Source organism: Meleagris gallopavo, chromosome Z (assembly GCF_905368555.1).
Source record: "Meleagris gallopavo chromosome Z, MGAL_WU_HG_1.1, whole genome shotgun sequence".
Taxonomy (NCBI): Eukaryota; Metazoa; Chordata; class Aves; order Galliformes; family Phasianidae; genus Meleagris; species Meleagris gallopavo.
In genome coordinates, this window is record NC_139435.1 from 53,618,260 (window position 1) to 53,640,401 (window position 22,142).

At 37.9% G+C, this 22,142-nt stretch overlaps 1 protein-coding gene across 2 annotated transcripts in view; it reads right to left on the reverse strand.

The window, feature by feature from the left end:
* The window catches only part of SLC44A1 (solute carrier family 44 member 1), a 67,962-nt gene that overhangs the window by 15,183 nt on the left and 30,637 nt on the right, over nt 1-22,142 (reverse strand). For both annotated transcript variants that reach the window (XM_085212850.1, XM_085212849.1), the window contains exons 5-10: nt 14,331-14,424; nt 9,695-9,864; nt 7,869-7,958; nt 3,604-3,731; nt 2,361-2,547; nt 1,376-1,541 (exon numbers count right to left, since the gene is read on the reverse strand). In XM_085212850.1, coding sequence (XP_085068976.1) covers nt 1,376-1,541; nt 2,361-2,547; nt 3,604-3,731; nt 7,869-7,958; nt 9,695-9,864; nt 14,331-14,424 — 835 coding nt within the window. The remainder of the gene's footprint in view (nt 1-1,375; nt 1,542-2,360; nt 2,548-3,603; nt 3,732-7,868; nt 7,959-9,694; nt 9,865-14,330; nt 14,425-22,142) is intronic.

Below are 22,142 nucleotides of genomic sequence, written 5' to 3' on the forward strand. Positions count from 1 at the left end.
CTAAAAAAATTCAAACTAAACATTTGTGATTATGCACTTCAAAAAATACCTATATGATTATTTAAAAACCCATTAAAATAAAAATCAGACTTTTCATAGCATATCAAAAGAATACAGCAGGGTTGATGGATATCCCTACAAGTTTTTTCTTAACCATATCCGTCACATGAAAAGCTCGCTCAATTAAACAACACCGCTAAATACTGTGTCAATACCCTTTATTCATGCTGCTCTTTAACCAGAGAACTTGCATTTATATTGTTTGGAAAAGACTGAAAAAATCTGAAGATTCATTCCTGAATAATGAGGTGCATTTTTATCTATTTTACTTTTAGAAAAGCGATAAACAGATAATTAGAATTGTTGACTCTTTTCCTTAACAAAAATATTGCAACAGTTCTGCTCCACATACCAAAACATAGTATTTCAGATCACTGAAATACCATTTTTTTCTCATGAAATACTAATAACACATCTGATATCAAGTGGGTTTTTTTTGTTTATTTTCTGTTGTTGGTGGTTTGGTTTCTGTTTTGTTTCATTTTTCTAGTGGAAAAAAGTAGATCCTAAGTGGCTTAAACAAGATAATCTTCACTTATTTTGTGTACATTTTGAGTACCCTTAGCTTCAGAAAACTTCAAACACTAGAGACAAAACTCTAAAGCTAGGATGAAGTTATCTGGACAAGCCTGTGATTATGAAATGAGTCTTATCTCTGTGAAACCAAATTTTAATGCCTGAAGATTGTTAAAAAACGTTGCTTAAGCATTACTATTGCTTTCTTGAACAGCCAGCAGATACATGCAGAATAGCCAGGGTAATGCTCTAATACCCAACTGGGGACATGCAATAAAATATGGAATTTTAATGCATATATATTTAGTATCACTTTAATATTTGTACATAATTTTGTGAGAATCTATATGTAAATATTGAATCTATTAATACCCTGAGCAATCTGGAGTAAGAAAGACTAACGAAAACTAATTTAAATGCCATTGTTTTCAATTAAAATAATAACAACAAAATGCTGCCAGTAGCTTTTCAATCTTTATTGAGCTTATCAGCACTAGCTATTAGTACTAAAGATAGTCTTCTAGGTGCATTCTTCTCTAGTAGACAATCACCCATGTTTTCACAATATGCACATGTTGCAAGGTAAATAAAACTTCAAATCCTCAACACCTAGAATATCATCCATAACCAGCAAAACATGTTATTAAAAAACTTCACATGATATAAAACAAGTTAATACAATTCAACTACTCTCCAGCTTTCAGGCAGGCAGGAAGTATTCTCCCCAAAAGCTCTCTCTCTCATTATTTCTCCTAATTGCGTTTCTAGGCTCTCACAATAAAGCTAAGTTTATCCTTACCTTGTAAAATAGTACGTCACAACAGCTCCTGCTACTGTCATCTGCTGACAGGCTAGGATAAACTCACTGATCCAGATGAGTCCTACTACATGGTACCACCACATGTACTTCAGGGGGCCAGCCATCCGAAACTCAACAAATCCTTCTTCATTTGGGACAGGATTACCTAGAAATTAACGAGGATAAGAAAGAATCAGTAACTAGCTGTTCATAACCATTCAGAGAGGAACCACTCTAGATTCTACTCAAGCTATCAGATGTCAGATTTAGGAAAATAGTTCATAAGAAAGAAATACAACAGCATTTGAAAAAATACACTAACATTGATAATATGCATAATATTCAAAATGCTGCTACGTTTTTAGTTTTTAACCATACAGTGAGAACTTCCAAGACTAACCACATCAACCAAGTACCAATAAAAATAATTTTATTATATTTTCATTCTTGATTTGTCTGTTTTATTCTTGATATAATATACATAGTGATCATTACAGAAATAGCTCTATGATAGCAGTAATTTTCAAAATTCTGAGGTTTTGGTGATGAATTATGGCCTCTATTGTCCACAATTCACTGCAAACTAAAACAAGCATCCTCCATTTTAAAAGCATTTGCCAGGCTTCTCTACCAAACTAAGACTTGAACCTCTAAGACTGACTAATTCTAGGAGCTCTTGACAAGACCATAACACGAACAAAGATCTCGTCTATGCTCTTACAGCAGGCAGAAACTCAGAGTACAGTAGCTTCTCTCAGAATAACATGTACAAACAGTAGAAAAATCAAAGAATAATCACTAATAATCTGAAAAATACTGAACACTTGCAGTGTACTTACGTTTTGGAGACAGCAAATGCATTGCAATAGCACTTACGTTTTGGAGACAGCAAATGCATTGCAATAGCACTTACATTACCATCTCTTCAAACATGTGAAAACTTAAATATAGTATGTTTTTCAAAATAAGCCTGGGAGCTGTTTACCTGTAGTACCAAGGAAAAGTAGGACTGTGGTCCAATATGTCCAGAAGATGATAAGCACAAAGAATGTCCAAAGTGGCTGGAAGACTAGCAGTGGCAGATGAATAAAGACCTTGCCGGCCACATGGAACAAGGCAATAGTGAGAGCTACTCGTTTGCGCATAATTAACATTATCAACAGCAAGATAACCTAGAAGAAGAAGTTTTACAAATCATATTTTAGACAACTGAAAAATAAGTAAGCAAATACTTTGCACAGTTGGGATATTTAAACAAAGAAAATTAACATATGTTCTATTTTGAGAGCACAAGATCAAAATGTAAAGTCTGGATCACTTCTTTTGGTGAGAAGTTATTTTCCAAATTACACATTTAGGGAATTCTAACCTCAAATTTTTATTTGGAATCATCATCAGCTACAGGCTTACAAGAGCGTGCCAGATTTCACCCTCAGTTACGCTGTTATAGCAATGAATTTAGCAAGATTGGAAGATTTAACAAAGAAAACAATTTTAACATTCATTTTTGGACATTGTATGGTGAACTTGTCATGTAAGTTAGTCAAACATTGACAATTTTTAGTTGCAAGGTCAATGACTCTGAGTGAATAACAAGCCTGAGAGAACATACAGTGGTTCAGTAGTGTTAATATTTCAGTTCACAGAATCACAAAATGGCTTGGGTTGTAAGGGACCTTAACGATCATCTAATTTCAACCCCTCTTCCATAGGCAGGGTTACAAACCACTAAATCAAGCACTAAATAATGTTGATCAGAGTCCCATCTAACCTGCTGGCTCTGAGCATCTCAAGGGATGGAACATCCACAACTTCTCTGGGCAGTTTGTGCCAGCACTTTCATAAAAATCCTTGAGTAAGTGGAAGAAATTTGGGAACAAGTGATTTCAGAAATATGAGCAGACTTTTAAATAAACTGAAATTGCAAAGTACCTCTGAACTGGAAGCCTAACAAAAATCTCATAAATGAAAGTGGATTGGGAGCTTCATATTCAGCTATTCATGGAAAGTCCCTGTAGACATCTTAGAGTACAATAGAACAGATGCAGACTTAAGAGCTCCCTCCTGGCACAAGAAAATATTACAGAACAATGCTAAGAAGGAAAAAAAGACATTGCAGCAGAACTTGTAGGAGAAATAAACTCCTAAAACTTGTGAGATATAAACTTCCCACATCAATAAACAAAAAGGTCAGACAAGAAAATCATATGGTAACTAGAAAAACATACCGTGAAGACAGTAGCTGAAATGGCATATATCAGGAGAGCCTGAAGATTTTCTTTGGCTATTTGAGTCTCAACAGCACTGGCAGACATTCGTTCTTTAGCATAGAGCCACCACAGGACTCCTGTACCACCTGCGTTTTAGAAGTGAAAAGCAAAAGTCATATTAAAGATGCTCTTTCTATGTGACACAGTCACATCTAGTAGCAAAGAAAATAAGAAGTTTCTTTTTTCAAGTCTGGTCTGATACAGAAGATTCAATTAAACAAATGAATAACCTAATATGAACCTGTAGAATCACAGAATCCTATGAATTGGATAAGATCCTTTGAGACAATCTACAGGTAGAACACGTTGCTCAGAGCCCCATCCAGCCTGACCTTGAATGTCTCCAGGCACGACAGAGCATCCACCACCTCTCTGGGCAACTTACACCAGTGCCTTATCAGCCTTATCATAAATAACTTCTTTATATCCAGTCTAAATCTCCCCTTTTCATTTGAAACCAGTTCTCCTTGTCCTGTCACCACAGATACTGATGAAGAGCCTGTCCCCTTCTTTCTTACAGTCTCCCATTAGATACTGAAAGGCTGCTACTGCTACCTGGTCTCCTCAGAGCCTTCTCTTCTTTGTGCTGAACAGCTTCAGCCTGTCCTTGTAGAAGAGGAGATCCATCCCTTGGATCATTTCTTGTGGCTCTCCCCTGGACGTATTCCAACAGGTCCATGTCTCACCTACGTACTAAGGACTGCACTGTACTGGTCTGGATCCAGTACTCCAGGTGAGGTCTCATCAGAGCAGAGGGGCAGGATCACCTCCCTTGCCTTGGTGACCACACTTCTGGTACAGTCCAGGATACAGCTGGCTTTCTAGGCTGCAAGGCCATGCTGCTGGCTCATGTCCAGCTGCCATCCACCACTATCCCCAAGTCCTTTTCAGCAGGACTGTGCGCTGTCTTTACATCCTCCAGCTCGTAGTGACAGTGGAGGGTTATCATGACCCAGGTGCAAGACCTGGAGAAGTGCTCAATTCTCCTCTGTTTCTGTCTTCTCAATTTGATGCACTCTTTCCAAAATCTCACCCTACTATGCCCACTTAAAAGATTTGCAGCTCTTTATGTTTTAGGGTGAAAGTGTGTGATGTAACTAGTTTATAGGAAACTCTAGGAGTTAGATAACAGCAGTCATTAGACAGACAACATAGGAAGTAAAACTGAAGAAAGGAAAGAAAGAGCAATAGAAGAAAGGATGAAATTGTATGACAGGATGTATGCAAAAATTCAGGAGGGGAAACCAAGAGGGAACTTTGGGTGAGGATGCAAAATATCAAAGGGAAAAAGACGAGCCTATAATCTCTGGGAAGATCTACAGAAAATAAAGGAAAAGTCTTGACCCTGAAAACAGCACCTCAGGTTAATGACAGAACTACACGTGCATCAAGACATTGTCTTTCAGGCACTGTAAAAACATCACTGAAAGGTATCGTGGTTTAAATAGAACAAAAGGTCAGGGGGCCAATACAATATGATACTTTCTTCTAACCACTGTTACGAAAATCTAGCCTTTAAACCAGTACTTCAACTGCATATTTTACCTGTCTTCCAAGTTAAAAATGTTTTTAAATACAGGATTCCAGCCTTTCAATGAACTAAGCTTTACTGCTATTATTTTTTTTTCTCCTTTTAGTATTCTTTTCTGTTATTCCTTGTGAATCATCTGCATAAGCTTATCTAGAGATCACACTGACTTTGCTAAAGGTACTCTACTGAGCTCTAAACTGGAGGATGCTCTTTTGGCACCTCATAAGCATGCATCAAATAAAGAATAAGCAGTGTATTTCAGAGAGAATGTCCTTTTTCAGTCTGGATGCAATTTTTTAGAACATTGTAACAGTAAATTACAATAAGATAAGTTATTTAGTTCATTCATTCAGTCTGGTTACCCAAGAATCATAGAACTTTCTGAGTTGGAAGGGACTCATAAGGATCTTCCAAGGAAGGTGTAATTGGTAGATGTAAACACAAATATTCACACAGCAAAAAAAATGTGCTGCTGCCACTTCTTCAATAAAAGGGGGCATGGGTAATGCACTGGGAACCATCTGAGTTTTCCCACAGTCCACTTCTGAAGAAGCTGTCTGTGTTCTGGCCACATCCGCATCCCATTGTACTGCTCACTGCTTATTATATATAGGCTTCTTTACTGCCTTTCTAGAACCACAGAACATTCTGAGCTGGAAGGGACACTCAAGGATTGAATTAAACCTCCTGCTCCACAAAGCACCACCCAAAACTCAAACCCTATGTCTCTGAGCACTGTCCAAAGCCCTTTGAACTCTGATACTGGGGCCGTGCTCACCGCCCTCTGGTGCAGACCTTTTCCCTGTCCCCCAGCTGCCCTTCCCCTGACACAACTCCATGCCATTCCCTCAGGCCCTGTCGCTGTCACACAGAGCAGAGCTCAGCGCTGCCCTCCACTCCCTGTGAGGAGCTGCAGCTGCCGTGAGGGCTCCCCTCAGCTCTGTGCTGAGCACAACCTGCCCTCCATACACAGCCCTTCCTCACAGCCCTCCTTTGGAAACTCTCTAATAGCTTCATGTCCTTGTACTGCAGCAGCCAACCTGCATGCAGTGCTGTAGGTGAGGCTGCATAGTGCAGAGCAGAGGGAGCAGCCACTCCCCTCGCCAGGTAGCAGCGCTGGGCCTGCTGCTAACCAAAAGGTTGGCCCTTTGGGCTCCAGGGCACATTGCTGCCTCATGTTCAGCTTGCTGTCAGACAGAACCCTGCAATCCCTTTCCACCAGGGCTGCTCTACACGTCTTGTTCTCAACTTCGTACATATAACCAGGTCTGCCCCACCTCAAGTGCAGACTCCAGCACTTGCTCTTGTTGAACTTCATGCAGCTGCTGACTGGCCAGCCCTCCAACCTGTCAAGATCTCTTTGCAAGGCCTCCCTGTCTTTGCGGAATTCCACAGCTCCTCTCAATTTGGTGTCATCTGTATACTTACTTAGTATGCATTCGAATCCTGAACCCATGTCATTTAAAAAAACATTACAGGAACACTCAGCCTTGTGGAATCCTACCTACCCTGTCTTCCATTTACTGCAACATTTTCAGTGCAACCTGTCAGACAGTTGTTCATTCACTGTATTATCTTTTTGTCAAGCTGGATATTTTGTCTAGAAGAACTCTGTGAGAAACAGTATTGAAAGTTCTGCTGAAATCCCAAAAGCTTATACCAACTGGCTTCAATGATCACATCCTGCTGGGCAAACCACCGTCAGTTTTAATTACTACACAGGTATTCTTACATTCTCCTAAAGACAGTTTTTAAACTCTATGTTTACTACGTGCTTTTGTTTTGATGTCTTCAAAGAGTTTCTTATTAATTTTTATTTTAAAGTAAAGAAAATATATAACAAAGCTTCCAAAGAAAAAATATTTTTTCTGTTTTCTGGGATCAGTAAGCAGAAAAACAAAAGTGATGGTCTGCTTTTTTTTTTTCTTTCCCAATTCCTTGCTAACACAAATTGAAAATCATATTGCTAGTACTTTCTAATTCAGTGACTTTATTCTTGTTCCTTCCCTATATTCATCTGTCCATACATCACACATCTGTTGCTATTACAAATATAGAATATAACCTTCACAGAAGATAATGCAGACTAAGAATCATTTTGTACAGGACAATCTTTGGTTATGCTCAAGATGTCATGGCTGGTTCTACTTCATACATTATCTAGGTCATGCAGGACTTCCTAGGTCAATGGAAATAGGATTTGATTAGAAATTATAGAAAACCATCCTTGCTTCCTCTCTTCAAGGATAGGCCTACAATAGCCCCTAGGAGGACTGAAGGATATTATGAACGTGTCACGGTGATATGGACAAATCCATGTCCTGAGATACCCTGAGGCCGCATAAACAACAGCTGCCCTTTGATTCCCAAATGCCTGAGTACACCCAGTGGATTGGTATGCTATCAACATATTTAGATCAGCTTGCTGATGTGATTGCAAAGTTAAGGAAAAGGTAGTGGTTAGGACTGCACGAGCTAGGCTGAAAAGAAGCTTGCCTGCCAAGCAAGAAGTACAGAAAATCCCTATAGAGCAATATGCTATCTGAGAGAGTACTGCAATTACAAGGGGCTCAAATGAAAGCTGAACAAAAAGGAATAGTCCCAAAATAAAAGCAGCATTTTGCTAGTCTGTAGACATAGAAAACAAATATGAGAACAGGCACTCAAAAACGTAGAGATGAACGCAACTTACCAAGTGATCCCAGAATGACAAGAATTGTTAAAATCCAGACAAGTACTCTTGAAATGTACCTGATTATAACCATCAAAATCATGGACAACACTGAAAAAAAAAAAATAAAGAAAAAAAGACAAATGAGATAAGCAGAGCAATTATTTCAAGTAGGAATAGCCTTTCTAATTCTTCCACTGCACTAAGATCAGACTGCTTTCAAAATAATTTTTAGGCAGATTTATTTTCTGCATCTTACAGACTCACTGCACAGATAGTTAAGGAAATCAGGCACCTCTACATCTCCTGCTTTGGTGCTGCTGATTAAAACAAAAGAGAGCATAAGTACATGTACATGGTACACTACATACAAAACATAATGCGTACATACAGACAGATGTTTTTAGACAATGACATAACAGACAGCAAGACATGTTAGTACTTGAGTCTAGTAACATGAGCACACCTCCTCAAGAACACAACTTTGTGTTTGTTTTCAACATTCAAAATGAGTTATTTAACAAGCTCTGTTTATACAGTTCCACTGTAATTCAGGAACTACATATTAAAAAGACATCATCAGTGTCAGCCATCTATAGTTTAGGGAGCAGTGTACATTTCCACATACCTATTTGTATACAGTAGTAAGCTTCTAAAAACAGGCTTAGAGAATCACGCTATCTAACCAATTATTTAAAAGTAAATTAACTATGAAAATATAAAAAAGTGGAAACTCGCATAGTTTTCTCCTTCAAGTTAAAACTATGTAAAACACTGTACTAGCTTCCGACTCTTAACCCAAAAGTAACACTAATAATTCAGCCACTAATTTTCAGAATATTCTGGATAGTTATTTTACCATTACAAGGTAAAACAATAATCAGCTCTCTATTGAGAGCTGAAAAGATACTCAATGGTCTTCTGTTTCTGTCAACTGGTAACTAGCCTCTTCTTTTTATTTATTCATTTGTTGTAACTACAAAGGCAGATTAAAACAGAAAGACTTGTTTTTCAGTTACAGCTTTGCAGTCTTTTATTTTAACCTCACACTGCTCATACGCACAACTGGTGTCTGGTGCTTTCCATCTCACATTTGCTATAGCTGGTATACTCAGTGTAAAGACTTAGTAGGAGTATACTCATTAGGAAAGTAATTCACGTGAGTGACTAGCATTCCACTTTAATTTACAATATTTTGTTACCACAGCTCTTCAGTCTTGTGCAGTGTGTCACTTTACAGGCCAGAGAAAGCCTGTATTTTAACTGAAAAACCATTCAGTACCTCTATACAGCTGGGAATTAATAGCTTTTAGGATGAGTTTTTCAAAGGCCTGAAGTCTAATCTTTTTTTTTTTTTTTTTATTTTGGAGGATAGAGTAACATAAATTACATTTCCTTCATAAAATTTGAGTATCCCTGCACAATTAATTTAAATTAAACAAACCAAAACAAGAAGGATAGTATTGTGCACCTCTCTGTCCTTTTTATTTGGAAAGGGACTTCAGTTGGCAGATGAATATTATAAAAGAAAAATGTGAATATTTTAATAAAAATGAGGAGAATGCAGATGCTCTGTTAACTATACCAAAACTAATGTTAGCTAATCAACTGTCCCACATCTTCTATCTCCCATTTCTGGAAGAGGAGAAAAAAAAAACAAGAATGCACATGCATTGCTTCTGAAGAAGCCATCTAGCTGTCAAAAAATATGTACCATTCTGAACCATTTTCTAAGGGCTTAATGCTATAATACATGTTTCTTTGTTTGTTTTCTTCTCATATTGTGATTAGAGGGTGTTAACAATCTCCTACTGCAGTAAATAGCTAGTAATGAGAAAAACAATTACCTAGTGACAACAAGCAAAGTCCCATTATAATCTCTTTGCTGGTCATAACTCCACTAATCAGCCTGTGTAAGACACTACTGTCACTGACAAAGGTGATCAGGGCCTCTGCAAACTTGGCATAGCAGGAAATGTTCACAGGAGCACAGCGATGGAAGAATGGAATAGGTGCACTGGTGACACAAGAAAAAAAAAATCAGGAAAAAAAATTACTCCTACTTAATATAAATGCCACATCAACACACAAATGAAAGGTGAATAGATGCAACCACTCCACCCTCATAACATCATAACCAGAAACCATGTGTAATGCACAAGTGCTGCTGGAATGAGGATGATTATATGGGAAATGATGTCGTTCTTACAAGTAACCCTGTGAAGTTGGAGCGCACATTCCAATGGCATATTACCCTCCCACCCATAAACAGTAAGGCTCAGAAAATGTACGTTCCTATTTCATTCAAGCGTCACGTGGTGAACCAGCAGCTGAAACAATGCCTCTCACACATGTTGAAGTGGAGTACTGGCTCACATTTGAAGCAAAGAAATCCCAGAATGACAATATTACTCTTAGAAGGACACATTTGGAAATTAAAGACACCCGCATTTACAACTGTTGTCAAGCAAAACCAATCAATACATATGTTTTTACTATTCCCCCATACTACACTTATTCTTCTACTAAAGCCTACAATCACATTGTTTAGCTTCATTACTTTATTAAAATAATGCACTACATTCTATGCAAAAACATGCAATGATGTCTCTATGATTTCATTACTCCTTAACTGCTTTGGAAGCATCCTCTCTCAAAACACTGGAGCTAGTATTAAACTTTTTTTGAATGCTCAGCACAATTTGCTATCAAGTCTATCAGGGGAAGGTAAAAGAGCAAAAATCTTCACACGAAAATTGGGTAATTTTGTTTTCCAAGTGTTACCCATTTCTGGCTCATAAGCGACGTCACATCTCGAAGTGACCTACTAAATCTTTGTGTCAAACTTTTCAATTGCAGTTCAGACGTATATTTCATTAATTATACACTCCTTTTTGTAAACTGATCCAATAAAAGAAATATATTTTGTGCTAACTCAATCTTTTATAGTTAAATTTATTTCATCCTCTGTAATGTTTCTTCCTTACAAGATTTCAGGGGATTGCAGTAGCAATGCACATAATGTTTTGCAGTATCTCCATTTCAGCAATGACTCATAAACCAATGATTTCCTATTTGCTATAACTATTCATAAATCCCAAGCCTTTCCAAAATTCCAACCTTCATCTTAAACACATTGTGAGCAAATCAGCTGTGTTAGGCACATTCTTCCTATGCATTGCTGCTTTTTATTTTGAAGAGGAAAAAAAAAAAAAGACAACATTCCTAAAACCCTGAGTGTAATTATTTGCATGGAATTCAGGAGAAATTATGATTATCTTCCAGACTTAGATAATTAATAGATTCTAGGTTTACGATTAAGGTGACTGACAATTGTAAATTATACAGTTCTAATCTCAGTGTGCCAAATAGATAAACACATCTGCAGGTGCTCATATTCTAATCTACTGTTGGTTACTGATGAAGACAGCAGTTAAGCACAGCAAAGCAATTCTGTGTTGTTAAAAAACAAACTAAACCAATATAGATGGTAGCTCTATTTAAAAGACAGCTCGCATATCCTCTCAGCCTATTTGGAATATGCAACATATGCTACAGTTCATTATAAGCATTAATACTAGGAAATATTAAAATTGACTTTTACTTTACTGTAGACTGCTCCAACTTTGCACAAATTCGGGAGTATTTAAAACACTGTCAATACCAGCAGCAATACACAATTTTTGAGCTGGGAGTATGGAACGAACTATTATCTCTGCTATATGAATAAGAATATACCAATTTTGAAAAGTAAGTCTAGCAGAATAAAATGTCATTCCAAAATCCACCCTAATTGGAAAGAATGTTTTTTGTGCACCATTTTGTATCACCTATCTAACACTCCTCATGTTACAGTACTCTCACTACACAGTTACCTATTTTCCTATGCAGTAATTAATTTCTAACTTTATCGTAATTAATAAAAAATGAGGTTCCTACAAGCTTTCCTGAAGAAACTGCACTCCCGAGTATTCATCTTTTGAGATCTGCTCCTATTTCAGCGGTTCTGTCTCAATGAGAAAGGAAGGCAAGGTGTCCTGTTTAATTAAAAATGCAATAATAGATCTATTCCCTGTGATTTGTACTATCTTGCATGCCTCTCAATCATTACTTGGTATATCGCAAACTGAAACTGAATTGCAAGTTTCTCAGAATAATAATATGCTGCTTAAGGAAGGATAAAGCAAGTACAGTTCAAGCCAGCAGATGAAGTTAAGACCTCTACCTAACTGTTCAAGTATTCAATTTCAGAAGATAATTCTTTCTTTCACAATTATACCCACAGAAACCTATTCTATGGGAACTGCCGAATCATGGCCTGAACCTCTGACTGATCACCTGAGGCAAGCAATGAGTGCAGCCCTGGCAGCACAGGTGAAGACAATTCTCCTGTGCTACAGGAAGGGGTGGAGCCTGGCTCCACCTTTCCTAGACCCCACTTAAGAGCTGACTACCACAGGAGAAGGATCTCTTTCGGAGACTGCTCCTCTTGGAGTCTTCTCAGTGAGCCCAGGACAAGGGCAACCTTTCCATCCATTCTTCTTCAAGTATGATAACCTGTTTAGCCTAACTTTCTTGTATATTCATTGACTGTACACCTATGTATAGGGTGACTGGTTGAAATGCCACTGCTACCTAGTGTTTTGTTTTCTATAAGCACTACCAAACAGACTCTTGGTACAGCTCCACAGAGCTGACTGAGAGAGAAACACTAGAGGAAAAAGCTACATAGGTTTTTTTCTAGTGTTCTCTATTCCAAAACTAAAAAGAAAGGTTATGATCCACTGAGACTTAGAGATTCTAGGCAGTCGCAGCAGAAGCATGGATTGCTAACTGCACTGCTAGGCTGAACCGCTAAGTCAAAGGTACATAGAGCCTTCAAGGTGGTGGATTGTAGTCCCTTGAGAACTGGAGTCTCAACTGCAAGATGAGAAGTAGTCATCAAACATCAAGGGACAAACCTCACAGCTTGAGCTACCTCCAATTCCACTGACCTAATGGGAGTTAGATGATGGTTCCTACCTCTGACAGATCAAATCAAAGAAAAGGAGGGCTGGTAAGTTCAGCCAGAATGTCTTAGTCTACAGTGTGCAGGCTTTTCATTTGCCTCCCTCCACAGGATTCTATTTCCCCTCCAAATTACACCAATTTTCTCAAATAATTTAACCATAAAAATCTGAAAAACAGTGTGGATTACATATACAATATAGGCCTTTTCTGCCTGAGGGCATCAAGCTTAGACTTCTTTATTTCAAAAATATTCAAATATGTTGTACATTTTATTCATGCCAAATAACAAAGGGGAAATACACCACTGACACAATAGCTTTTCGGAAATAACTTGAGGCAGCATTTCCACAGAATTTACATGGTATCATTAGAGTTCTGACATACTGTTCTACTTATTTGTTTTCTTATTAAGTTACATTCATTCAGACTGAATGGCATGGGAACACACAGTAAGAAAAGTCAATATATATGACAACAATTAAGACTGACAAGGCTTTTCAGTATGTAAGTCAGCACTGGAATTTTCATTTTTCTATTACAGCTGTATCACTGGTTAGTTGCATAGAATACTGACTTGCTGTAGGGAAAAGTTAAATAAATAAATTCCAGCTGCTACATAAATTATATATTCACCGGATAGCCTACCATAAAGACAAGAGATACTTAAAATTAGAGTTTCTAATTTTATTAAACTGTAACAAAAGATGATGCACAGGGCAAGAGTAAGCAGTTACAATCTCTACTGGATATGCTTGAAAAGCTAAAATGTGAGAAAACAGAACTGGATTCTTCTTGAGAAGAATTACTGATGAAAAGGTGTGCAATCACTTCTTTTCACAGAACTGCTTCCAGTGCAGCCAACACAGCTAACAGTAGCAGGGTCTCTGGAGCAAGAATCCTTTCTCTCTACTTCACAAAAAGCAGTCCAGTATAATATTTTGAACAATAAAACTCAAACTGATCTGTTTATAAAATAAAACTCTCTTTACTTCTTGAGCATTCCCACATTAGCCATTTGGGAACTGAAAGAATTAAAAGACGAAGCAACTTGCTGCAGCTGATTAGTTGATGCAAGGTGCAAAAAGTGAATACTTGACATGTAACTTCTGGATTTTTGAGAGGGAAAATGACATAGTCGCATATGGCTCCCTGAACTGTAGTGCTGGAAGGCAGCTGGCTGTGGGTAAAAGGTAGAAAAACAGCGATACTCAGCACTGTATTGGTCACATGAGACAGAAGAGAACTGAATGATATCAGCTCAGTCATCTTACTAATGCATGTGAGGATAGTTCAGGTTTTCCTTTATGAGTTGCATTCCCAATGTGTTTTAAAAACATGCAACAATAATAAACTAAAAAAATCCATCTGTAAAACAAGAAGTTTGAGGCATATTTTCTAAAGAACACTCAAGCATATAAGCAAAGTAAGTCTTTGTTCCCTTCACCCCCACATCAGATAAGATGTAAATATTACCTCTCTGGAACAGGATATTTAGGACACAACTTGGCAGCTCTTGGGTCTGTAGTATATTCTGAGGGCAGTAGTTCATAGCTACACAGAGTAGATCCTGTTGAGAGGGGAAAAAAAAAAAGAAAAACGACTGATGGAAAAAATCAAATATTCCTAATCTTTGCAAACAATATCAAAACTGATACAGGTTGTCATTCTGTAGTGCCTCATGCTATAACTGCAACATTATGCTACAGCTCCTCCTGTAATGAAGCACTGAATCAAGCCCAGCATACACTTCAGTTAACAGAATTACGTTTTCCATCTAGTTTTGGATTTTCCAGAGTTTGTGAATTCAAGAGTAAAAGGCTGATTCATGATCCCATGTAAAAGACACAAAACACCTTGAAGTCATTCTTCTCTGCTGGTCCACCACATTTTTTCTTGATTATTCAGTGTATGAATACAACATAATACAATATAATACAACATTTATTACATTAATAATCATTCAGTTAACTTTAAAAAAATTTTTAAAATACAACTAATCTATAGACTTCAGAGAAAGGAATAAAGGAACCAAACAGCAGAGGTTATATAGTTGGCTGAATACAAGGTCTGACTGTATCCGATGTCTAAAGCTCTTAAAAAAGCTAAATATTCTACACATACAAGTCAGTACAGTATTGTAAATATCAAATTGCCAAAATCAAAACTCAAACATTATTTCAGTTTTACTTAATATCTAACGTGTGTCTAATGGACATATACTACCCAGGCAGCTCTCTTCCCATTTGTCTGTGATCAACATACTCAACACTGACACCAGTGTTTCCAGGAATATAGCAACTGCGAAGTCAGATTGGAGCACTGGTTTCTCAGAAACAGGGGAGAAAGGCTATAAGGGGATGAGCTGCTTATCCAAAGAGAGCTTCTTCCCAAGCTTGTTTGCTTTCTAATTCTTCAGTGCAAGGATTCTGTATATGTAAAAAAGAATGGTAAAGGCTACATAAGTAAGAACACCTTTGTGATCCACAGGTACATTTTATTCCTCGTATTCTCAAAGTCTTCTCTCCATGAATACTTAGTAGTAGGGAGTTCTACAAACTGGATCTAAATAATACAGATATTATTAACTTTTCCACAAGTTAAACTGTGAGTCTTGAGAAACACTCTTGGCTTGTGTGACATCAAACCAGTACTATTCATAGAAAGTGAACATGCTATTTGTAGAAGTTGTAGGTATCTTGTTTACCATTGGCATATTGCTACCCCTATGAAAACATCTCTATATATGGGCTGGAAGAGAAGACAGAACAGCTGAGAAGGCTATTCCATTCAGTCTCTGGAACACTAGTTAAGTATTGCTTCTACAGACTAAATTTCTGGGGGGAAACAGAAACCAAAACACCAACTACACCACTGAAGAAAGTTAGATTTCTTGCAGAGGGAAAACATCTGAACTCTGTTTATAGTTCTACCATTTGTACGCATCCTGATTATGTGGATAACATTGCATTAGATAGAAAGACATGAGACAAATTTAACATCACAGTAATAAAATGAGTATTTAAAAGTAATTATTGTTCTTTTTGGACAAAAGGCACTATAATATTGCAGAAGTTTTTAATCTGGACACGTTGCTATTGGTATGAGAGGTTTGAGGTGGGGGTACACTGCAGGAAGCAGTCACATATGCATCATCTCTTACAGACACAAGGCACAAGATATTTAACTGTGTTCTGCTTTGAATACAGACCAAGAATCTAACTTGTAGAAATTATTTCATGAAGAAGCAGGAGGGACTGTATAAGGACAAGCCTATACAGATTCAAGACACTGAAACTGAGATGTCTGCTCTGTTTTCTTGTTCTGTGCTACAAGTGTTCAGCTACAGCTTTCGTAACATATACACAGGCCCCCACACCACATAAGCAGACAAGTGACCTGTGGAAGGCCCTGTGTATAATCAATGAATATAAAGATGTTATAATTACGAAATAAACAAGTGAGTTTGGCTAAGCAGGTTATAGTAACAAAAAGAGAATAGATAGAATGCTTACACACATCCTGGACTTGCTGCAAAACTCCAGAGGAGCAGATCTCCAGAAGAGATCCTTTCCCCCTGGTAGTCAGCTCTTAGATGGGTCTAGGAGAGGTGGAGCCAGGCTCCACCCCTTCCGGCAGCACAGGTGAATTGCCTTCACCTGTGCTCCTTTGGCTGACTCATTGCTCGCCTCAGGTGATCAATCAGAGGTTCAGGCTGTGATTCAGCAGTTCCCATACACCATGGTTCCTTGCGACTTTTACTGATCCCAGCTGATGAAAGAGAAAGCAGGATTCACTACAGGCCTGGAACAGGAGAACCTGACAAAAAAAGAAGTGCATCTCAAAGTCCTTCTCTTTGCATCCCACTCAAAAATGTAATGGGAGAAATAGTGAATGCCAGATCATAATCTGCACACAGACATTCAAGCAGAAATTGTCAATGAAGATGAGCCAGAAAGTCCCTGGCTGTGGAGGAAACTGGAAGCATGTTGTCAGTTCAACCCAGAACCCTCCTGAGCATGCTCCCTCATGTCATTCAAAGGAGCAGTGGATGCCTCTGCCTGTCACTACCATCTCTTGCCTGGGACTCTCATCCCTTGCAGTTGATATGAAGGAAGCGATGCCATCCCAAGGGACCTGGACAAGCTGGATAAGTGGGACCATGTGAACATAATAAATTTCAACAAAGCCAAATGCAAGATGCTGCATCTTGGTTGGAGCAATCTCAGACATGTACAGACTGGGAAAAAAAATTCCATGCAGTGATGGGATCAGGAAAGCCAAGGTGCAGAAGGAAAAAAAAAAGAACTTGACAAGAAGGAAGAACTGTCTTCAATGGATACGGAGAAGGCTGAGGTAGTCAGTGAGTTCTCTGCCTCAGACTTCACTAGCAGTCAGGCTTCCCACATCTTTTAATTCCCTGAACCTGTACACGGGATCAGGCAAGCAAAATACCTCCCACTATAAGAAAAGAATGAACACAAAACCATCTCTCAAGACTGAATGTGTATGAATCTATGGGGCTGGTTAAAATGCATCCCAGAGTCCTAAATGAAATGGCTGATGTGATTGCTAAGCCATTCCTTCATATTTGTAGAGTCATGACTGCTAGGTTAAGTCCCTCTGGCTATAAAAAGGAAAACACAACTCCCATTTGTAAGAAAAGGAATAAGGACCAGTGAAACTACAGGTTGATGAGCCTCACTTCTGTGCCTGGGAAAATCATGGAGCAGATCCTCCTGGAAGAGAGATGAAAACACGTGCAAAAGGAAGAGGTGATTCAGGACAGTCAACATGTGACAATGGCAAATCATGCCTTCCAACCCAAGCCATTCTCTGATTCTATGAAATTCTTCACTCAGAGGGCAGTAAGGCATTGGCATAGGCTGCCCAGAGAAATTGTAGATGCCCCTTCCCTGGAGGCACTCAAGGCCAGGCTGGATGGGGCCCTGGGCAGTCTGATCTAGTAGGTAGCAACTCTGCCCAGAGCAGGGAGGATGGAACTAGATTATCTTCAAGGTTTTTCTTCCAATTCAAGCCATTTTAGAATTCTATGATGATTCTACAAACAGCTTGCTCCTAGGGCTCCTTTGGGCCTCTTGTCTTCAATTTTATCCATGGAACTTGCTTCTTTAGACTCCTATAATATGGGCTAGTAGAGACTAATTTTTGCATAGCCAGCCTCAGCTGTGCTCTTTGAGTTTATGAGGCCTGGAGAAGCTAAAAGATTAATTCCAGTTATCTACTTTGCTGAGACAATTAGTTTACCAAAGACATCACAGTTATTTCTAAACTACTAACACTCTTAATTGTTTCATAAACATTATAGGTAGAATTCAGAGAACAAACTGAAAAATCATTATATAATAATTCTTTGCTACCTCTGTTCGTATATTTCTTCTGGAGAAATAATTAGGCAAATAACATTCAACTGTCCTACATGGATTGAATTTGAGAGCACAACATGCTGTAACCTTAAAGAAAAATACTTCTGAACCATGTGGACTAACAGCTGCCCGGCCAGCAATGAATACATCAGTCTTCTGGTCTCACAGTGCTTTTTATTTGGTGCTTTCACAAACTAGGTGGTATTCTGGAGATGCAACACAGTTTCTGTCCCATGGCTTATCTATAAAAAGAGCTGCTCTAGGCATTAGAATATTCTGAGGCCATGACTGGGACAAAGTACCTCAGAAGATACCCTTCCAACCTTAACACAGACATGGGTGCAATCATCCCATTTCTTTTAAGGAAAAAAAAAAAAAGAAAAAAAGATGGAAGCTTAAGATGCTGGATCATTTATCTGTGAGGAATTCTGCTGTATATTCTACAGCCAAAAAACACAGAATAGGTAAGATGACAAGCAGTGTTTCCATAGAAAATGTAAGTTACTATTCATTGCCAACAGAAGTTTCTCTTCATTCCTCCCAAGTTGAAAAAGTCTCAAGCTATCATGAAAGGAAATACACTGGTGCTGATTTTTCATTCCTTATTCACTAGGTTTTGACAACTATAATTATATCCTGTCAACAACTTAGAATGCAAGCACTAAGAATACATAAAGTTTAGGCTTGGATCAGTTTCCTACTTGCCAAGGGAGTAACGAAGACACTTCAGAAGCAGGTAGTTCACATTTGATGCTTCATTTAGGAATGAAGCAGCATTATGTTATGCACAAGTTAGCATCAGAACTATGAACAAGTGAGAAAATAAGAACGCCACATCTCAGTCATTGATATGAATACAGTCTGAAGTAGTAATTAACATAGAAGCATCAGAGGTCTGCATAAACATACCTATATATTGTAGACACTTCTGCTGTAAAAGGTTCCAGTATACACGTAAAAGGCCACATGAAGATAGAATTTTACGTAACAAATTAATCTAATTTCTGGGTCATACTAGAAACCAGAAAACTACTGATGCCTTTAGATTAGCAAAATGGCACTGGATGAAGCACTTTGTAGTCAGGACTTCTCAGGTAAATACAACAGATTTGTTCTCAGTGAATAAAGCAAGTTTCGATCTATCCTTCAGTACCTTTCAGGAGTACACTGTTTCAAAGGAAGGAAACTGAGGAGACTGTATGTATCTAAACTCCTGGGTGTTACAGGGGGACGTACCGTCACATGACATTCACAAAATAAGGACTGTAACACAACCTTTGTGATGACAACAGAGCAAGAATTCACACGTAGTATGGTTCTTGTTTTCCTCTCTTAACAATTAATAAATCTTACACTTTTGGACAATTCTGTGCCTTCCCCTAATTCTTTCACTGTACTCAGTAGCATCACAATCTCCTTCCCAAGCAGCAATAACCCGTTTGTAGTAAAACACAAAACATATACCAATAATTATTTCCTACCCCTTCATTGTGCAGGTATTCCATTACATTTGATATTTTCTTCCACTATCACTGTCATCATATTTTTTCATATAATTCTAAATAATTATATAGCATTAGCAAGATTCATTACCAACTGCTCCTCCCCTTCCGAAGTGTTTTTTTAGTTAATCAAAAATATTGTATTGGTGCAGATTACTGAAAGACTCCAAAGCAGCCTCCCTCTCTCTTGTGAAAATTGCTTCATTCTAACTCCAGCCCATTTTGAACACAAAATAATTCTGATACGAAGGTCAGAATTAGCCATACTGCCTTTTATCTCAAAAAAAAAAAAAAAAGAAGTTGTTTAAAAAAATGGCAGTCAAAATTAATACGTTCAGATTCCCAAAGATCTTGTGGTTCACAATCTCTTTAATCATATACCTACAACTTATATGGAACAAATGGCGTTTGGAAAATTAGGGATTGAGTTTCAAATAAGACTCTTCTATTAAGGGGAAAAATAGTAGTAGATCGAACAGAAACAGAAGAAAAATGTCAGAATCTGGCAGTGATATAACTACTATTTCTAAGGTATTTCTATGGCAAATACTATCAGCATGCTGTAAAGGTTTACTTTGATTACTATGTGTAATAAATTATTATCTTCAGACAAAAAAAAAAGTGATTTCCCCTAGAGCTCAGAAAGATGCCCTCCTCTGGTTCAGGCAGCTTGATTTCTTTTATTGACTTACTTCAAGTCAGTTACAGTAGCAGACTTGATAAAGCTTCACCTCAAGCTCTGAAGTCTACCTGAACCCCAACTTGCCCGGTCTAGATACAAAATTCTCCTTATGGAGATGTCTGACAACACATATTAGAACAGAAATATTTCAGGTTCCTAAATCTGCATGTAGTTATTTACAAAACATATATGAATGCCAGTTCTCATAAAGACTAGTTATTACAAATAATATTAATTAAACGTGTCAGAAATTCTGGCCAGCTGTTTAGTGCTGTTTATTTTTACATATATTTTTTTTTATACTGACATCATATCACTCATTTCTCACAATTATAAATTAATTACATCTTCAAGGATGTTAAGAAATGCTTTGGCAAGGCCTTGAAAAGGCCACTGTAATGTTTCCTAATGCCATGCACCAATCAGCTTTCTGTAAAAAAAGAAACAATAGACAGCATGCACAGTTTTTTTTACATGCAAAGACCAAACAAAAAACATCAAATCCCCGCCTGAAATGTTCTGCTGGGTAAGAAAGTTTTGGAGAGATCAGCCAATAATCAGTTCACATCACAGAATTTCTTTGTTGTGCAAAATCCATTAGCTCCATACAGTCAACTATTAGCTTGTCTGGGTGAAGCAGCAGTAGAAAACATTCCCTGTAAATGCTGCGTCAGCTTCAGGAGTAATTTCAAAACATTTTTAAGATTTTCAGCTTGCATCTTTGTACAGGCTGAAGACCTCAACCAACTGCCCAGCATTCTCCTTCCTTGTTTCGCCCCTTGAAAGAGGTACCAACCAATTACTAGTATTCTGTCTATCACCACTCTCAACAGACTGAAGGGACACACTTTCTTGACTCTTGAACATCAACCTGACTTTCTGAAGAACAGAGTTCTCTTTTCCTTAGATGCAATGGCAATGCAAATGCAGGACCTTGTAGTGAGAAACCAAGTGGGGTAGAGAAGTTGTTACTGACCTGAAACGGTGCAGCACTATTCACCAAATCATCTCTTTTTCCCAAATTACAGCAGAATAGCAAGTGCATCATTACTGATTCAAGAAGCCAAATGTTCTTCGGGCCTCAAGAAAGAATTTTCTCTGCCTTACATGCTTATTCGTACACATGTTGTACTGCACTGTAACAAAGAATTCCTCCCTAAAAGCTTTGAGTCCTAGGGTAGCAGTTCTATGACACTGTGTGTAAGCAGTTAAGTACCTGCCCCATTTTAGGAAAGAAACCATAAATGCTAAACTATTTGAACGATCATATCTTAATATCAATAAAATAATGAAACAATTCAATATGTTGCAATATGTTTTACTGTATTATGGCTCCTCATAAAGACATTCCGGTAAAATTCTTCATCTGAATTTACTATATCAACTCTTGTTGAGCTGAGGCACAACAGAAGACTTCTTTTGAATAGAATGATTCTTAAGCAGTAATTTAAGAAGAAATTGCAAGGTGTAGAGACAGGTAAGGTGACTTCAGATAGGACATCTGAGCTGGATGAAAATGGTTATTCAAATTACTTGCAGCAACCTACACAAAGGCTATTTTCAGCATCACTATAATCCTCAGGCTGTAGAAGGGTTAAAGCTTTTAGAAAGGTTCAGCAGATCAAAATTAAGGTTTTATTGCATTCTACGCCCATGCATTTTCAAATATTAAGGCGTGGGTTTTTTTTCATAGGCGTTAGAAGTTGTTAGCATGGAA